Below are 14,134 nucleotides of genomic sequence, written 5' to 3' on the forward strand. Positions count from 1 at the left end.
GTGTAATGCTCTCTGCAGTCTGACAAATATTTTATGAGACAAATCTGAGAATGAATCCTAATGCTGAGATAATTGTATAAAACCGGTTATTCTTCTGCCACAAAACAGAGCAGAGACCCTCCTCAGGCAGGCCAAGGGTTTCAGTGCCTTTATAGAGAAAAAGGGGATGCCTATAGTAAACTTTTTGCCGTTTTTCCTCTGTAATCAGAAGAATGACATTATCCGTCAGTTTCGAACTAGTTCATCACCAACACTGTTGCGTGTCATTTTAGAAACAAATGTTACAGCCAGCATCAAACATGAAGGCACCTGTAGGGCAATATAATCTTTTCAGAGAGCAACACTTTCACCTGCATGTGCACTGATTTGGTGTGCAGTAGAGTCGGGGATGGGGGGAGGCTTTCACGCCAAGCTTTATAGTCATAGCAGTGCGTTATTTTAGCCCTGTCATAGAAGAGATGGGCGGCCCTTAAAAGGACCTTTGTGTGGGAGATGGGATTAGATTGGTATGAGCATTCAGCCCCCGAAGCCATACAGTGTGCGGCCCTGGCGTTTCAGAGCATAGACCACATCCATAGCGGTGACCGTTTTCCTCTTGGCGTGCTCGGTGTAGGTGACGGCGTCTCGGATAACATTCTCCAGGAAAACTTTTAACACCCCGCGGGTCTCCTCATAGATGAGGCCGGAGATACGCTTTACACCCCCTCTCCGGGCCAGGCGATGGATGGCGGGCTTGGTGATACCCTGGATGTTATCCCGCAGCACCTTCCTGTGCCGCTTAGCACCTCCTTTTCCGAGCCCCTTACCGCCTTTGCCTCTGCCAGACATGTCCTACAGATTCGTGAGGAGCTGCTAAGAGAAAGACTAAGCGGTAAGTCAGTCAGCTGCCCTTTATTAAGAGGAAGAGCGGACCTGATGGGTGACTTACATCTGTGAGAGGAGGAGTCATGTGAAGCCCTCCCTTTCTTTCCTAAAGACACAACATTATTTTCCACATGAGGCTACTATTTACCATTAATCTGCAGGCTCTGAAAAATCAGCAGCAGGGTAACTTTGATATGCTTTCAATTTAGCTGCCTGAGACCGTCTGTAATGGATATAGTTGCAAATTCAGAAATATGTAGCTCTTTCTAAGATACACATAGATACTTTACAGTCTTTGAAATTCAGCGGCAGGACTACACCGATCCTAACAATTCCTCTACCTGACTGTTTCCAGTGAAAACAGGACTCAAGATCCGATTAAAATTGTAAGTCTATATAGATATAGTTCTTCCTAGGATACAGTAAAAGTTGTGGATAATGTGCTGCTATTCTTTTATCCAGATTTTCATTTAACAAGGGTAGTGATCATATTTGTGCTGTATTAAATAGCACTAGCAGTTTTCTTTTTCACACATACAGTAGATAGCTCTGACCTACATTAATCTTTACAGCACCTGCACACTTGGTGGGTATGTGCATTAAAAAAAAAAAACACCTTGATGTACTCAATTTAACAATTAGTTCTTCTCTTACAATATAATTAATGGTTTCAATTCTATTTACTTCCAACAGACAGTCATGCAGTGTCTCAGTATAGATCTCCTAGATGGTATCACAGGCACAATGCCACCAGTGTCCTGTGAGTACGAATGTTGCTGGGATCCAAATTAAAACAGTGTGCTGTAAGATTACAAGCGGAAGCACTGTTAATCTGTGTGCATACATTTCTACTTGCGGCAGAGGCAATTACCATATATGTAACCGGAGGTTTTAGAGTGTTTTGTATGCCCCTCACTCCCTGGTACTAGTTTTTCTTTCTGGATATCACCAAAAACCCGTCAGTGTTCGGTGTTAAACATTTATCACTATAATCAAGAGCTCAGACTAGGTGGCTATGGCGATTCAGCCAAGCTGAAGTCAGGACCAAGTTCAAACCATTCTAGTTACAGCCCGATTAGGGAAGATGTGGTTGGCTCTTAATGATGGCTTAGAATCGTACACCAATGACTTCGAGGTCACAGAGAAAGTGTATATGTTCAAATTTTAATACAGGTCACTTGATACAATACTGTTAGGCCGGATAATGTTTCATTACAACACTAGTATTTGAACCCGTCATTCGCTGGTGCGCAGGGCTGTAATTCCCTCTTCTACACTTTACCATCTTTCAACTCATATTTTTTCCAGTCTACCCCCAGTCTATTCCTCTTGTCTCCCCTATGGCTCCCATCACTTCCCTTTTTAAATCATAAAGTAATGAGATCAGGTCACCATCATTCTATTTTACATATCCATTTATCTTAATAAATACACATAAATGACTAACAAGAAGGATCACTATAGGAACTTTTAGGGAAAATGCCCTCAACATTCTCCACTACCCCGAAGAATCCCAGGCAGGATTAACCTGTAGCTGACTGTGCTATGTATGCATATCTTAAAGAGCCCACACATCACCTTTATGTCTTTCAATATGTCCCCTGTTCTGCACAGATTGTGCCGCAGAGCACCTTCATTATCTCCAGGGCCAGGAGGACAGAAAAGAGCCACAATAGCACATTTTAGCCTCACAAAAAAGGAGAGATGGGATGCACACCGAGCAGTTGCAGCCTGGTGTGGGTGAGCTTCCACTGGCTATCCCTGGCTTCCTTCGCAGCGCCAAAGAAAGCATTCACCATAAAGGGTCAGTGGAGAACATGGAGCACGCGTGTGGCGCCGGGAGCCAACTCGTTTCTCTTCTCATGCCGTATAAAAGGCTCTTTTTCTGCGCTATGGAAACACAAGTTGAAAGCAGAATGTCTCTTACACACAGACAGGGAAGTATTTACACGGCTACATATTCCGCCAATGGGAGCTCAGAACGCACTGCGCTCAGCAGCCAATCACAGCAGAGCCTGAACTGTATATAAGCGACATCATCATGTCCTGCGTGTAATGTGTTATTAGTTGGTAAACTCTGTGGTTTTGCAAATATGGCAGAAACTGCACCCGCCGCTGCTCCTTCATCAGAGGATGCAACCAAAAAGAAAAGACAGACGAAGAAAGCTGGAGGAGCAGCCAAGAAAAGCCCCAAATCGTCTGGTCCTAGCGTCTCCGAGTTGATCGTAAAAGCCGTGGCTGCCTCCAAAGAGCGCAGTGGGGTTTCGCTTGCCGCCCTGAAGAAGGCTCTGGCTGCCGGAGGCTACGATGTCGAGAAGAATAACAGCCGCGTCAAACTGGGTGTAAAAGGTTTGGTCACCAAAGGAATCCTCACCCAGGTGAAAGGCACCGGCGCTTCCGGCTCCTTCAAACTCAATAAGCAGTTGGAAAGCAAGAAGGCCGCCCAGAAGTCTCTGAAGCCCAAGAAACCTGCGGCAAAGAAAGTGGCCAAATCCCCGAAGAAGCCCAAGAAAGCGCCGAGTGCAGCCAAGAGCCCGAAGAAGGTCAAGAAACCATCAAAGGCGGCTGCTGCCAAAAGCCCAAAGAAGCCTAAAGCCGTGAAGCCTAAAAAGGCTGCCAAGAGTCCGGCCAAGAAGGCAGCTAAGCCCAAAGCTGCCAAGAGTCCAGCCAAGAAGGCAGTGAGGCCCAAAGCTGCCAAGAGTCCGGCTAAGAAGGCAGCTAAGCCTAAGAAAGCTTCGGCAAAAAAATAACGGAGGAGCTGCTGCAGCCCTTCTTCTTTCTCACACCAAAGGCTCTTTTCAGAGCCACCCACCCTCTCTCGGCAGAGCTGTAGGCACGTGATGGCCTATAAGGGGCGCTCTGTACAATTCATTTATTAGCTACAGTAAAATATTAACGAAATCTCCAGGATTTACAGAGCAGCAGTCACTGCCTTAATCTTGGGACCTGTGTGTTGTAACGCAGGGTTATAGAATAGCGCTAATGCAGCAGGACAGCTGGGGAAAGGTATACCGGATGCATGGTTACTATTTCTAGCCACCCACAATAGCTGAATAATGCCTTGTTGTGTACTAGGACCTAGACTAGCGCCTTCTGCGCTCCATTCCCTTGTACTTTTATCTAATTCTTTACTACCCTCAAGAGCACCTATCATTTGTTCACTTTGAAAGGTGCTGCTATACACATGTGGCGCCATATATTATTGCTGCTGTTAATGATGATCAAACTGCACGGGAGCTGAACAGCAACCGTATTCTTATATGCTACAATATAAATTACTCTGTTCAGTATGTATCCGGCGTTGACAATGCATACAGGGGGAAAAAATAAAAGCAGCAGGTTCATCAAGCTCCTTGCAGGAGTATTGTAGGTGGCCCTTAAAAGGATTTTTGAAAACGAGATCAGTTGGAACTATTGAACCTCCATAACCGTAGAGTGAGGCCCTGGCGCTTGAGAGCATAGACCACATCCATAGCAGTCACAGTCTTTCGATTGGCGTGCTCGGTGTCAGTGACGGCGTCCGGATCACATTCTCCAGATATACTTTCAGCACCCTGCGGGTCTCCTCGTAGATGAGGCTAGAAATGCGCGTCACGCCTCCTCTCCGGGCTAACGTCGGATGGCAGGCTTTGTGATACAATAGCTGATATCCCGCAAAACCTTCCTGTGGCGCCTTCTTTCCCATACCCCTAATTCTGGGGCCTAACGATATCACCCACATTGCTGCGGACCCCGGTACGTAACGGCCGTGCTGAGAATATAGAAGGGTCACCCTAGGCTACTGCAGAGCCATTGGAGGAACCAATCAATCATCGATTAAGAATCACCTCTATCCTCGTTCAAGTAGAGTGTTTTTTTGCGCTTTAGTTGTCCGGCTTCGGGAACTATATAGAGAATAGCTTGTGCTGAACAGTGGGCCTAGTTTATAACTGTGGGTATTAGGAACAAGGTGCACTTACAACAAATTCAAAAAAAAGAAAACTAAAAAGGAGTCAGACAATACAGCCTAGGTTACTATGAAACAGCTCAATAAAAGGCAAAGGTAATAGTTACAACCCGATTAGAGGAGGTGGGTGGCTCTTAAAAGAGCCTTTGTGTTCGTATGGGACGGAAAGGGTGCAAATTACTTGGCGCTGGTGTACTTGGTAACGGCCTTAGTGCCCTCGGACACGGCGTGCTTGGCCAGCTCACCCGGCAGCAGCAGGCGTACAGCGGTCTGAATCTCCCGGGAGGTGATGGTGGAGCGCTTGTTGTAATGAGCCAGGCGGGAAGCTTCCCCTGCAATGCGCTCAAAGATATCATTCACAAAGGAGTTCATGATGCCCATAGCCTTGGAAGAGATGCCGGTATCAGGGTGCACCTGCTTCAGCACCTTGTAGACGTAAATGGCGTAACTTTCCTTCCTGGTCTTCCTACGCTTCTTCCCATCTTTCTTCTGGGTTTTGGTCATCACTTTCTTGGAGCCTTTCTTGGGCGCAGGAGCAGACTTGGCTGGTTCAGGCATTTTCAAAGAACCACCTTGTAGAACAAAGGAGAAAACCTATCACTAACGTAACCCAGACATGTTGTATTTATAATCAGCTCATGCAAATAAGGCTTTACCCATGCTAGATGCACTATTGGGTAGACGTGTCACGTGTTGTAATGGCGGCCTCAAACAGCCAACCCTCATTTGCTGATTGGTCAGTGCATGAATTTGTATTCCATTAATTGCTGTTTAAGCAGACCAATCACAGAGCAAGCAGTGGATCCGTTCTGAGTGTGTATATATATAACAAGGAGGGTAAGCTCTCAATGCAAACTCATTTTCGTTACTAGTTCAATCAGGTTGAGTGTACTTTTCTTTCTGTGCGCAGAGTATGTCTGGAAGAGGGAAACAAGGCGGCAAGACCCGGGCTAAGGCAAAGACTCGCTCATCTCGGGCCGGTCTCCAACTCCCTGTTGGTCGCGTTCACCGTCTGCTGCGGAAAGGAAATTATGCTCAGCGTGTGGGAGCCGGGGCCCCGGTATACCTGGCTGCAGTGCTTGAGTATCTGACGGCTGAGATCCTGGAACTTGCCGGAAACGCAGCCCGCGACAACAAAAAGACTAGCATCATCCCCCGCCACTTACAGTTGGCTGTGCGCAACGACGAAGAATTAAACAAGCTGCTTGGTGGGGTGACTATCGCCCAGGGAGGCGTCCTGCCCAACATCCAGGCCGTGCTGCTGCCCAAGAAGACCGAGAGCCACAAGGCAGCTAAGAGCAAGTGATTTTACTACTAGACACTCGTCCCCGCAACACAAAGGCTCTTTTCAGAGCCACCCACTACGTCCCTAAAGAGCTTATTCATGGCTTTAAAAAATATACAGATGCGCGTAAACGAGGCCGATTTAGTGGAAGAGCCATTATACGCTTTATATCATTATGTAGGTCTTGTAATAGTGCAGAGACCTGCAGCCATATAATGCTGAGTATGTATAGAACGCGTTGGTGGTTCTGGACAGGAGAGCAGCTCCGTGAACTGTAACGTATAGAATCAGAATGTTAGGCTTCCCTGTAAAGGCTTTAACTTGCATTGAAACGGCTACTTGTGTCTTATTATAGTCTGGTTGTTCCCTTTGCCATTACTTGACGCTGGTTAGATGAGGAACTTCTGCCGTTGTCGAAGGCAGCGGCAGGAATGTGCGGGGAACTACAGAATAAACGCTGTGTGATGTGTGGCTACTTATTAAGGCGACTGGTCATGTAGACCCCACCTACAGGGGAAACGGAACTGAGATTTTAACAACGGCCTTCCACTTCAATTGAGATGTAGTTTATGCTTTAGCTCGTTTAGAAAGGTGTGGTGGCTCTGAAAAGAGCCTTTGTGTTGCGTGTATAGGAGAGCCGAGTATCATATTTATGCCCTTTCCCCTCGGATCCTGCGGGCCAGCTGGATGTCTTTGGGCATGATGGTCACCCTCTTGGCGTGGATGGCGCACAGGTTGGTGTCCTCGAAGAGCCCGACCAGATAAGCCTCGCTGGCCTCTTGTAGGGCCATGACAGCAGAGCTCTGGAAGCGCAGGTTGGTCTTAAAGTCCTGGGCGATCTCCCGTACCAGACGCTGGAAGGGCAGCTTGCGGATAAGCAGTTCGGTGGACTTCTGGTAGCGGCGGATCTCTCGGAGGGCAACAGTCCCTGGTCGGTAGCGGTGAGGCTTCTTTACGCCGCCGGTAGCTGGGGCGCTCTTGCGGGCGGCCTTAGTTGCCAGCTGCTTGCGGGGAGCTTTCCCTCCAGTAGATTTACGGGCAGTCTGCTTGGTCCTGGCCATTATTGAATACTCTACAGTATCAGAGGAAGAATTAGAATGAATGAAGAGCACAGCAGGCAACAGCTCTATTTATGGCCAGTACTGCGCTAGCATTTGATGATATGAGGACGCCCCCCATCCTGATTGGCTGAGTTGGAGTCCTTCTAATTTTCAAAAAATACCGCCAAGAATGTATTTTTCCTCCTTTGTTATAATAGTGTGTAACAGGCCGATGCGGGATTGAAATCAGTCATAAATTCATAAGACCACCATAATGTTGCCATTTACACCAGATAATTGCTTAACATCACTCCGAAATGTATTCAAGGCTATTGTTACCACACACTATTATTATCCCTGTTTTAAAATGTATCGGCATCTTACAGCTTTCTTTTGTTTGTTTGTCAACAACGCAGCTCTATGTGGTGGCTGTGGTCAGAGGGATGGCAAAGCTTACAGCGGAAAGGGAAATTCGGCAAAGACCGGGTGACTCTCCCAACACCTCCCCCATCAGGTACAGGTTTTCACTTTCACAGGCTCTCTATCTTATCGAATGTTGACATGTTGTTGGCAGCTATAACCAGGTGCATCGGAAATGATGTTCACCGGGAAGAGAGTCTCCGCAGAGACTGCATAACAGGTGATCACAGGTAAGACCGCATTAAATCCAGAAAAGTGATATTTCAAAATGAGAGAGGAGAGACCTTTTTGGGGAAGGAGACGGAACTCGCTGGGCTTAGGGACAATGATGTCATATTCACCATCTAATAGGAACACATATATCATTAGACACATTCACCGCCTCAGTTCATTTGGAGGATAAGTTATTGAATTGATTAAAATAGCAATGGATGCAAGAAAAGTCGTTCTGCAACTGGCATTGTCCATATATTAGCGATGTCACAAGGAGCAGGATGTGACGCACAGGAGGACTCCTCCCTTATAGCCCAGAGGTTTCCTACTAGGTCCGCCCACACTGTATAAGAGGAGGACATAGCCGAAACAATTGCATAGCATCTTTGAAGGCCCTTTGTTTCGAGTGAGTGCGGGGGTTTCTAACCACCACAGCTATAGCATGTCTGGCAGAGGTAAAGGTGGAAAGGGGCTTGGAAAAGGAGGCGCCAAGCGGCACAGAAAGGTTCTGCGGGATAACATCCAGGGCATCACCAAGCCCGCCATCCGTCGCCTGGCTGGAGAGGTGGTGTGAAGCGCATCTCCGGTCTCATTTATGAGGAGACCCGCGGGGTGTTGAAGGTCTTCCTGGAGAACGTTATCCGGGACGCTGTCACTTACACTGAGCACGCCAAGAGAAAAACGGTCACCGCTATGGATGTGGTGTACGCTCTGAAGCGCCAGGGCCGCACTCTCTATGGATTCGGTGGCTAAACTCTGATGCGCAACTAATCTCAACTAACACAAAGGTCCTTTTCAGGACCGCCCATCTCTTCTGCGAGAGCGCTAGAATTATTTGTTAGTACTACTAACACAATGTCCTATATTCGCTCCTAATATGTCACTTTTCTCTCTTTATGTGCGCCGCAAGTGTTTGCTGATTTATTTGATTGGTCGTTACAAGTGTAGTGGAAAAAGCAAGGTTAAATTTCATATCTAGACACATGCCAACGCTGGTCACTAAGGTGTCAGTGTTACATTATAAACTTGTGTTCTTGAGTAAGTTCAAGCATTCTTAGAGGTGACTATCCCATGTTAGAGGCTGTAGTGTCTGTTTGGAATATTGGCACAATCAGTGTTGGTGGCTGACTAGTTCTAAACTGATAGATTCGAATAATTACACTGTTTTTAAAGGCAAAATAACACAGATGCAGCTTTTAATGTTAGCTGGTGGTAATCCTTGTTCTTATTAAAGGTACTGACATACAGTGTTGCCAACTCTGAAATGGAAAACAAGCATCCTATAAGTAAAAAATAAGCCCAAACCTATCCAAAAAAGCCCCATTTATGGGGGTGTTTCTTTGTCCTCACTCTCTACCTGCTTAACTTCCTTTATCCCCCCCTCTTTTCTAACCTAAATATTTTAGTGTGTGCACAGCTTTATCTGTCTACATTGCTCTTCTCCCTCTACACCAGCCTCCAAATTTTTACCTCCTCCCTCTTTTCATACCTCATTCCCTTGCCAGTCTTCAGCTGGGTACACACTTGCCGATGTGTGTACCCAGCGATGCGACACCCGACCACACAATATATATCGGATGGTTGATACATACTGCACGATGTGGTGACCGAACTCCCGATATTTTGGGCACCGGCTCCATCCACTATACCAGCGTCAACATCTGGGTCATTCCATCGGCCCTACATGCAGGCCGACGGAACAACCCCGATGGACGACCTGCAGGAGTGCGCAGAGTCACGCTTAGTTGTTACCCACTAGCTGATGTGGATGATATGTCGGTCCAATCAGCAGGATCGGGTGACATATCATGTACCTTTCCTTTACCTGACTCCTCTTCTCCCCATTCCTCTCACCCCTCTTCTTTACCTCCTTCATTCCTGTCACCTGTCTAATTCTATTATCCCAGAGTGATCTGCAGATGATGGTCTTTCATACACACTGAACGGCCATCATCTGCTTCTCCTGCCCCTTCCCCGCGGCTGTATTCTGTAGGCCGCCCATACACACTTGCTGATGGACAGATATGTGTGTCTGCAGACATATCTGTCCATCGGCTGTGTAGCACAGCCAATGCGATATGTCGGTGAACGATGTCGTTCACAGACATATCGTCTGTACACACTGGATGACGGCCAGCAGATATATTGGCTGATGAATTGATCGGCCAATATATTGGCCAGTGTGTAAACAGCATTAGTGAAATTATCGCACCAGGTTAATCAAACAAGAGACATAAGGTGACCAAGCCTCAGACGGAACGCCGCATCCTTCCTGCCATCAGCTGCATGAGCAGCAGCTGCTATACATACCGCTCCAGTAACCTCTCATACACGGACCTGTGTCCACAAGGTACTTCCACAAGGTACTTTCCTTCACTCTCCCTCATAGTGCTCTCCCATTTGGGAGGAAGCCGGTGACTTCTCCTGCAATGCCGTCATGGTAACAGGAGTTAGACACGGCGGATTTTCCAGAAAGCAGAAGTGCTTCTGTTGTTTCCTCCAGGGTCAGCCTTTTCCTCTCTCTCATCCCCTGTTTGATGCCTAGACAGGGGAAAGTAGAAGTGGACAGTCGCTCCTCTTGTCACCCTGGATCTTACTTTTTTCACTCATTGACATAGGTGATTTGGGATTTCCCATATTTTCTGAAATGATTCAGTATAAATTGTATTACCTATGTGATCATATGATATGGTTGTTTATCATTACAGCACAGATCTGTTCCATCAGGGACAAGTGATTTAATTATACATCATTAACATGTGTTATTGAGCAGCATGACATCATAGATCTGCTTCAACGAGGGATGAGTAATTCAATGATGTATTTCTTTTTCATTAGGTTAACCTTGTGATTTTCACTGCATCTTCTGCTATTTTCATGTCAACTTATATATTTTGTTTCTAGATTCAATGATTTTTTGTTCTATGTTCAATGCTGTATGTGTCTTAGACAAGTCCTGTTTATTCCAAGGATGGGGTTACTGACCAACACCCAATTGGGTTTTGACAGGTTACTACGATCCAGTTTCTCGTTAACCTGTAGCAACTTGATCCTGCCTGTATTTATTCATCTACACATACTGTACTTGCGCTAAGATTGAATCTCTATTACTAATCAGGGACATCTGATTAATTGGTATAAAGAATATATTTGTGGCAATTGCAGTGCATAAATTTGACTGAGAAAAGCCATTTATTGTTCTATGTAAAGCAGAGAGAGAATATTCTGTATTAGTACACAGCACTGTGATTATTATTTATATATTATTTTTTTTATTTTCAGATGTTGCATTATTAGTTTATTTGGAGTGGTTCCTATCCCTGAGGGCTAGAGTATATTCATATATCTTTATACTCACATATATATATATATATATCTTTTTGCCTCAGGGTCTATTATAGCGATTTATTAGAGAGAAATTTTCAACTTCCACTTTCATTCATATATGATATCTCAGTATGATCTGTGTGGTTTTATTAAATGTTAAGCAATGTTAATCAATTGGAGTGTATTTAGTATTACTCTTTTTAGAGGGAATGAAATAAAAGTAAAATTTTATTAATCTATTTTTCAGATAACAATTTTTTCAAGAGTGTCCCAAAAGGATAGTTTTTGTCTTTTGTTGCCCTCCGCAACAATTTTTTGTATGTGTATCACATAAATTCTTTGGGTGCACCACCAATAGAGGGTCATCTAATAAATAAATATTGTATGATTGACCATAATTTTGGTTTTTCTATATATCTATATCATATTATACATATTTTTAGATAAGTGCGGATTCTTCATATTTATTTGATATTTGTTTGTGTGCCTGCATGGGGTACAAGTGAAAATGTGTTATTGAATTTCCCCTTAACTGTACTTTTTCTATTTCAGTTAATATTCTTTACAACTGGGGCTGACCATGGAATTGAGAAGGAAGATGAATTAAGCAACAACTACTAAATCCAAATGTGATCAGTTCTCTAGAGCAGGGCTTCCCAACCACGGTCCTCAAGGCACACTAACAGTCCAGAATTTAAGGATAGCCATACTTAATTAGTACCTCAGTTATTTTGATTTAACCATCTGTGCTTTAGCATGGCTAACACTAAAACCAGGATGTTAGTGTGCCTTGAGGACCGTGGTTGGGAATCACTGCTCTAGAGGAATGTGATTACTACATACAGTGTTCCTTTGATGAGAGGATATTGTTTATGGTGTTGTGGTCTGCTTCTATCAACAATCATTTTCCTGTTGCCTTATTTGGTTGGGTTGAACGGGCTGTAAATATGGCGTGTATAAGGCCAGTACTATTACATCTTTGGCCATTCGTTTGCTGACGTATGTGTATGATATTTTAATAGAGCAATAAATGTGGTAGATCCACCATCTATTAATATGCAGAGATCTAGTTTATGAATAAATGGGCATTTGGGGAAAACAATGAACATTTTAAGAAAATGAAAGTGAAAAAAAGGTCTTATTTTATGTATTTAGATTTTTTTCTTAGGTTACGCCTCTTACCTGGCTGTCTCTTCATTTTACGCACATAGAGAAATATATGCAACAGTAGGAGCACACCAACTAATAAGATTATATGGTGACTACAAGATCATAAGCATGATTTATTTGGATAGATCCATATCTGGATCAGGGTTAAGACAGAAAAAAAATTGGGTAATGTAGGTTTACGCAACTTTTGGTTCTCCAAACATGATAAATATTGCTGGCATTTGTAGTTCATCGGTAGGTGAGAGTGAAAGTCATTTATCCATGATTGTCTTAGAAATATTATTTAATTAGATGACTGCAGTGTATGGTTTGAGCAGTGAAGCCTGGTTTTGGTGGTAGGAAGCTCTGCTAAAAAGAATAAAAATTTACATTTTTAGTTATACCCCTGGGCTTAACTATAAATCACAGAGTCATTGCATCATGTTCAATAAATTGTATGGAATAATTATATGTAAAAATTTACTGTATAATTTTAGGTAAGTGTACAATATAAAGTGACTTTTTAAACAAATATTAAAAAATTAATAAGAAAGTATTTGTCTGTAATATCTCCTTTATGAAGAGTATGGAATTCATTTCTGGGCAACAGATAAGTAATATATATATATATATATTTACTATATGTCAAATTAGCTTATTAGTGTCTATACTTTGGGCCTGATTCAGACCCGCTCGCGAGCGGGTTGATGGCCGGGCAGTGCGCACGCGCAAGCCCTGGAACGAGTGAGAAATTCTCTCGCTCCAGGGCTCGCTACAAACGGGGCAGCTGCCGATGTTGATCGACAGCTCACCCTGTTTTTTAGGTGGGTCGGGGGGGGTGGCTTGTCAAACGGAGGCGTTCCCGAAGGATCGCCTGATGTTTGGGGGCGGCAATACTGACATCACCAGTGATGTCAGTAGTGAGCTTCCTGCTCTATTAGAGCCGGAAGCTCACTGGGGCTTGCAGCAGATGAGACCCTACCACAAGGGTCTCGTCGCAAGACAGATGGTCGCGACCATCACCTGCCCATTCACAAAAGTTGTGGGTGATCACCCACAGCTTAGCGAGCGGCCAGAAGGCCAGACAAAAAAACCCTTCAGACCTGCAAGCTGCCTTCGGCAGCGAGCGGGTCTGAATCAGGGCCTCTGTTTGTGGCCTTGTAGAATGAGATTTCCCTTTTACCTATTATGAACTGAGGGCTTGATTCAGTATGGATCGCTATTGCGATAGCGTACGCAGAAGGCCGATTGTTGCGTACTGTGTATGCATTGCAGTGCGTGTGCGTGAGTTAGCATTGCGATCACTCTGCGTTCACCTACGCAGCTACAAAGCTATTGCAGATGTAGGGACGGGAGATCAGCGTTTGGGGGTGGTGACGGGGGAGTGGTAGGAGAAACGCAGGGGTGCCTGTCCGTTTGAACGCTGTTACTTGGGCCAGTATACATTAACCACTGTGACGGCATATGCAACTTGAGTACTCACTGCATGCAACGAGGTTAACAATTTCTAAGAAAGGTCAGACCTGTTGTAACTGTGCGCGAGGGGCCGTTGTTACTCGATGTTCCTGATGTATACGCGGGATTGCAATGTATTACGGATGTGCGAAAGCGTTGGTGGGCGTCTCTATGCTGGTTTTTGGCGTCTCTATAATAGCTTTGCGATTGCAGTTATTAGCATATTTCCGCAGCGTGCATCATCTCAGGTGCAATCGCAATAGTAAATCCATAATGAATCAGGCTCTGAGAACATAATGAAGGGGGTCACAGCTATACTCAGTATACTGAGGTCTACTCTAAAACATTTACTTATAGATAGTGTTTGGGAAATACACTAATTTGTGTACATTTATTTTCTGAGCTGTTTCCACCTCATAAGATCTATATCAAGGA

General features: G+C 44.7%; 5 protein-coding genes across 5 annotated transcripts; 2 read left to right on the top strand and 3 right to left on the bottom strand.

Moving 5' to 3' along the window:
- Window positions 1-516: 516 nt before the first annotated feature.
- Window positions 517-828, bottom strand: LOC148478919 (histone H4-like). The gene has a single exon (XM_088455201.1). It carries the CDS (start codon window positions 826-828, stop codon window positions 517-519), a length of 312 nt encoding a protein of 103 aa, XP_088311327.1.
- Window positions 829-2,946: 2,118 nt separating this feature from the next.
- Window positions 2,947-3,673, top strand: LOC148478920 (histone H1.2-like). The gene has a single exon (XM_088455199.1). It carries the CDS (start codon window positions 2,958-2,960, stop codon window positions 3,612-3,614), a length of 657 nt encoding a protein of 218 aa, XP_088311325.1. The 5' UTR covers window positions 2,947-2,957; the 3' UTR covers window positions 3,615-3,673.
- Window positions 3,674-4,987: 1,314 nt separating this feature from the next.
- LOC148478921 (histone H2B 1.1-like) lies at window positions 4,988-5,368 on the bottom strand. Its single transcript, XM_088455217.1, has one exon. It carries the CDS (start codon window positions 5,366-5,368, stop codon window positions 4,988-4,990), a length of 381 nt encoding a protein of 126 aa, XP_088311343.1.
- Window positions 5,369-5,723: 355 nt separating this feature from the next.
- On the top strand, window positions 5,724-6,116 carry LOC148478922 (histone H2A type 1-like). Its single transcript, XM_088455202.1, has one exon. The coding sequence runs from the start codon at window positions 5,724-5,726 to the stop codon at window positions 6,114-6,116; it is 393 nt and encodes a 130-aa protein (XP_088311328.1).
- A 629-nt stretch (window positions 6,117-6,745) lies between these two features.
- LOC148478923 (histone H3-like) lies at window positions 6,746-7,156 on the bottom strand. Its single transcript, XM_088455204.1, has one exon. It carries the CDS (start codon window positions 7,154-7,156, stop codon window positions 6,746-6,748), a length of 411 nt encoding a protein of 136 aa, XP_088311330.1.
- Between the last annotated feature and the right edge of the window lie 6,978 nt (window positions 7,157-14,134).

Source organism: Taudactylus pleione, unplaced genomic scaffold (genome assembly GCF_031769625.1).
Source record: "Taudactylus pleione unplaced genomic scaffold, aTauple2 ptg000644l, whole genome shotgun sequence".
NCBI classification, from domain to species: domain Eukaryota; kingdom Metazoa; phylum Chordata; class Amphibia; order Anura; family Myobatrachidae; genus Taudactylus; species Taudactylus pleione.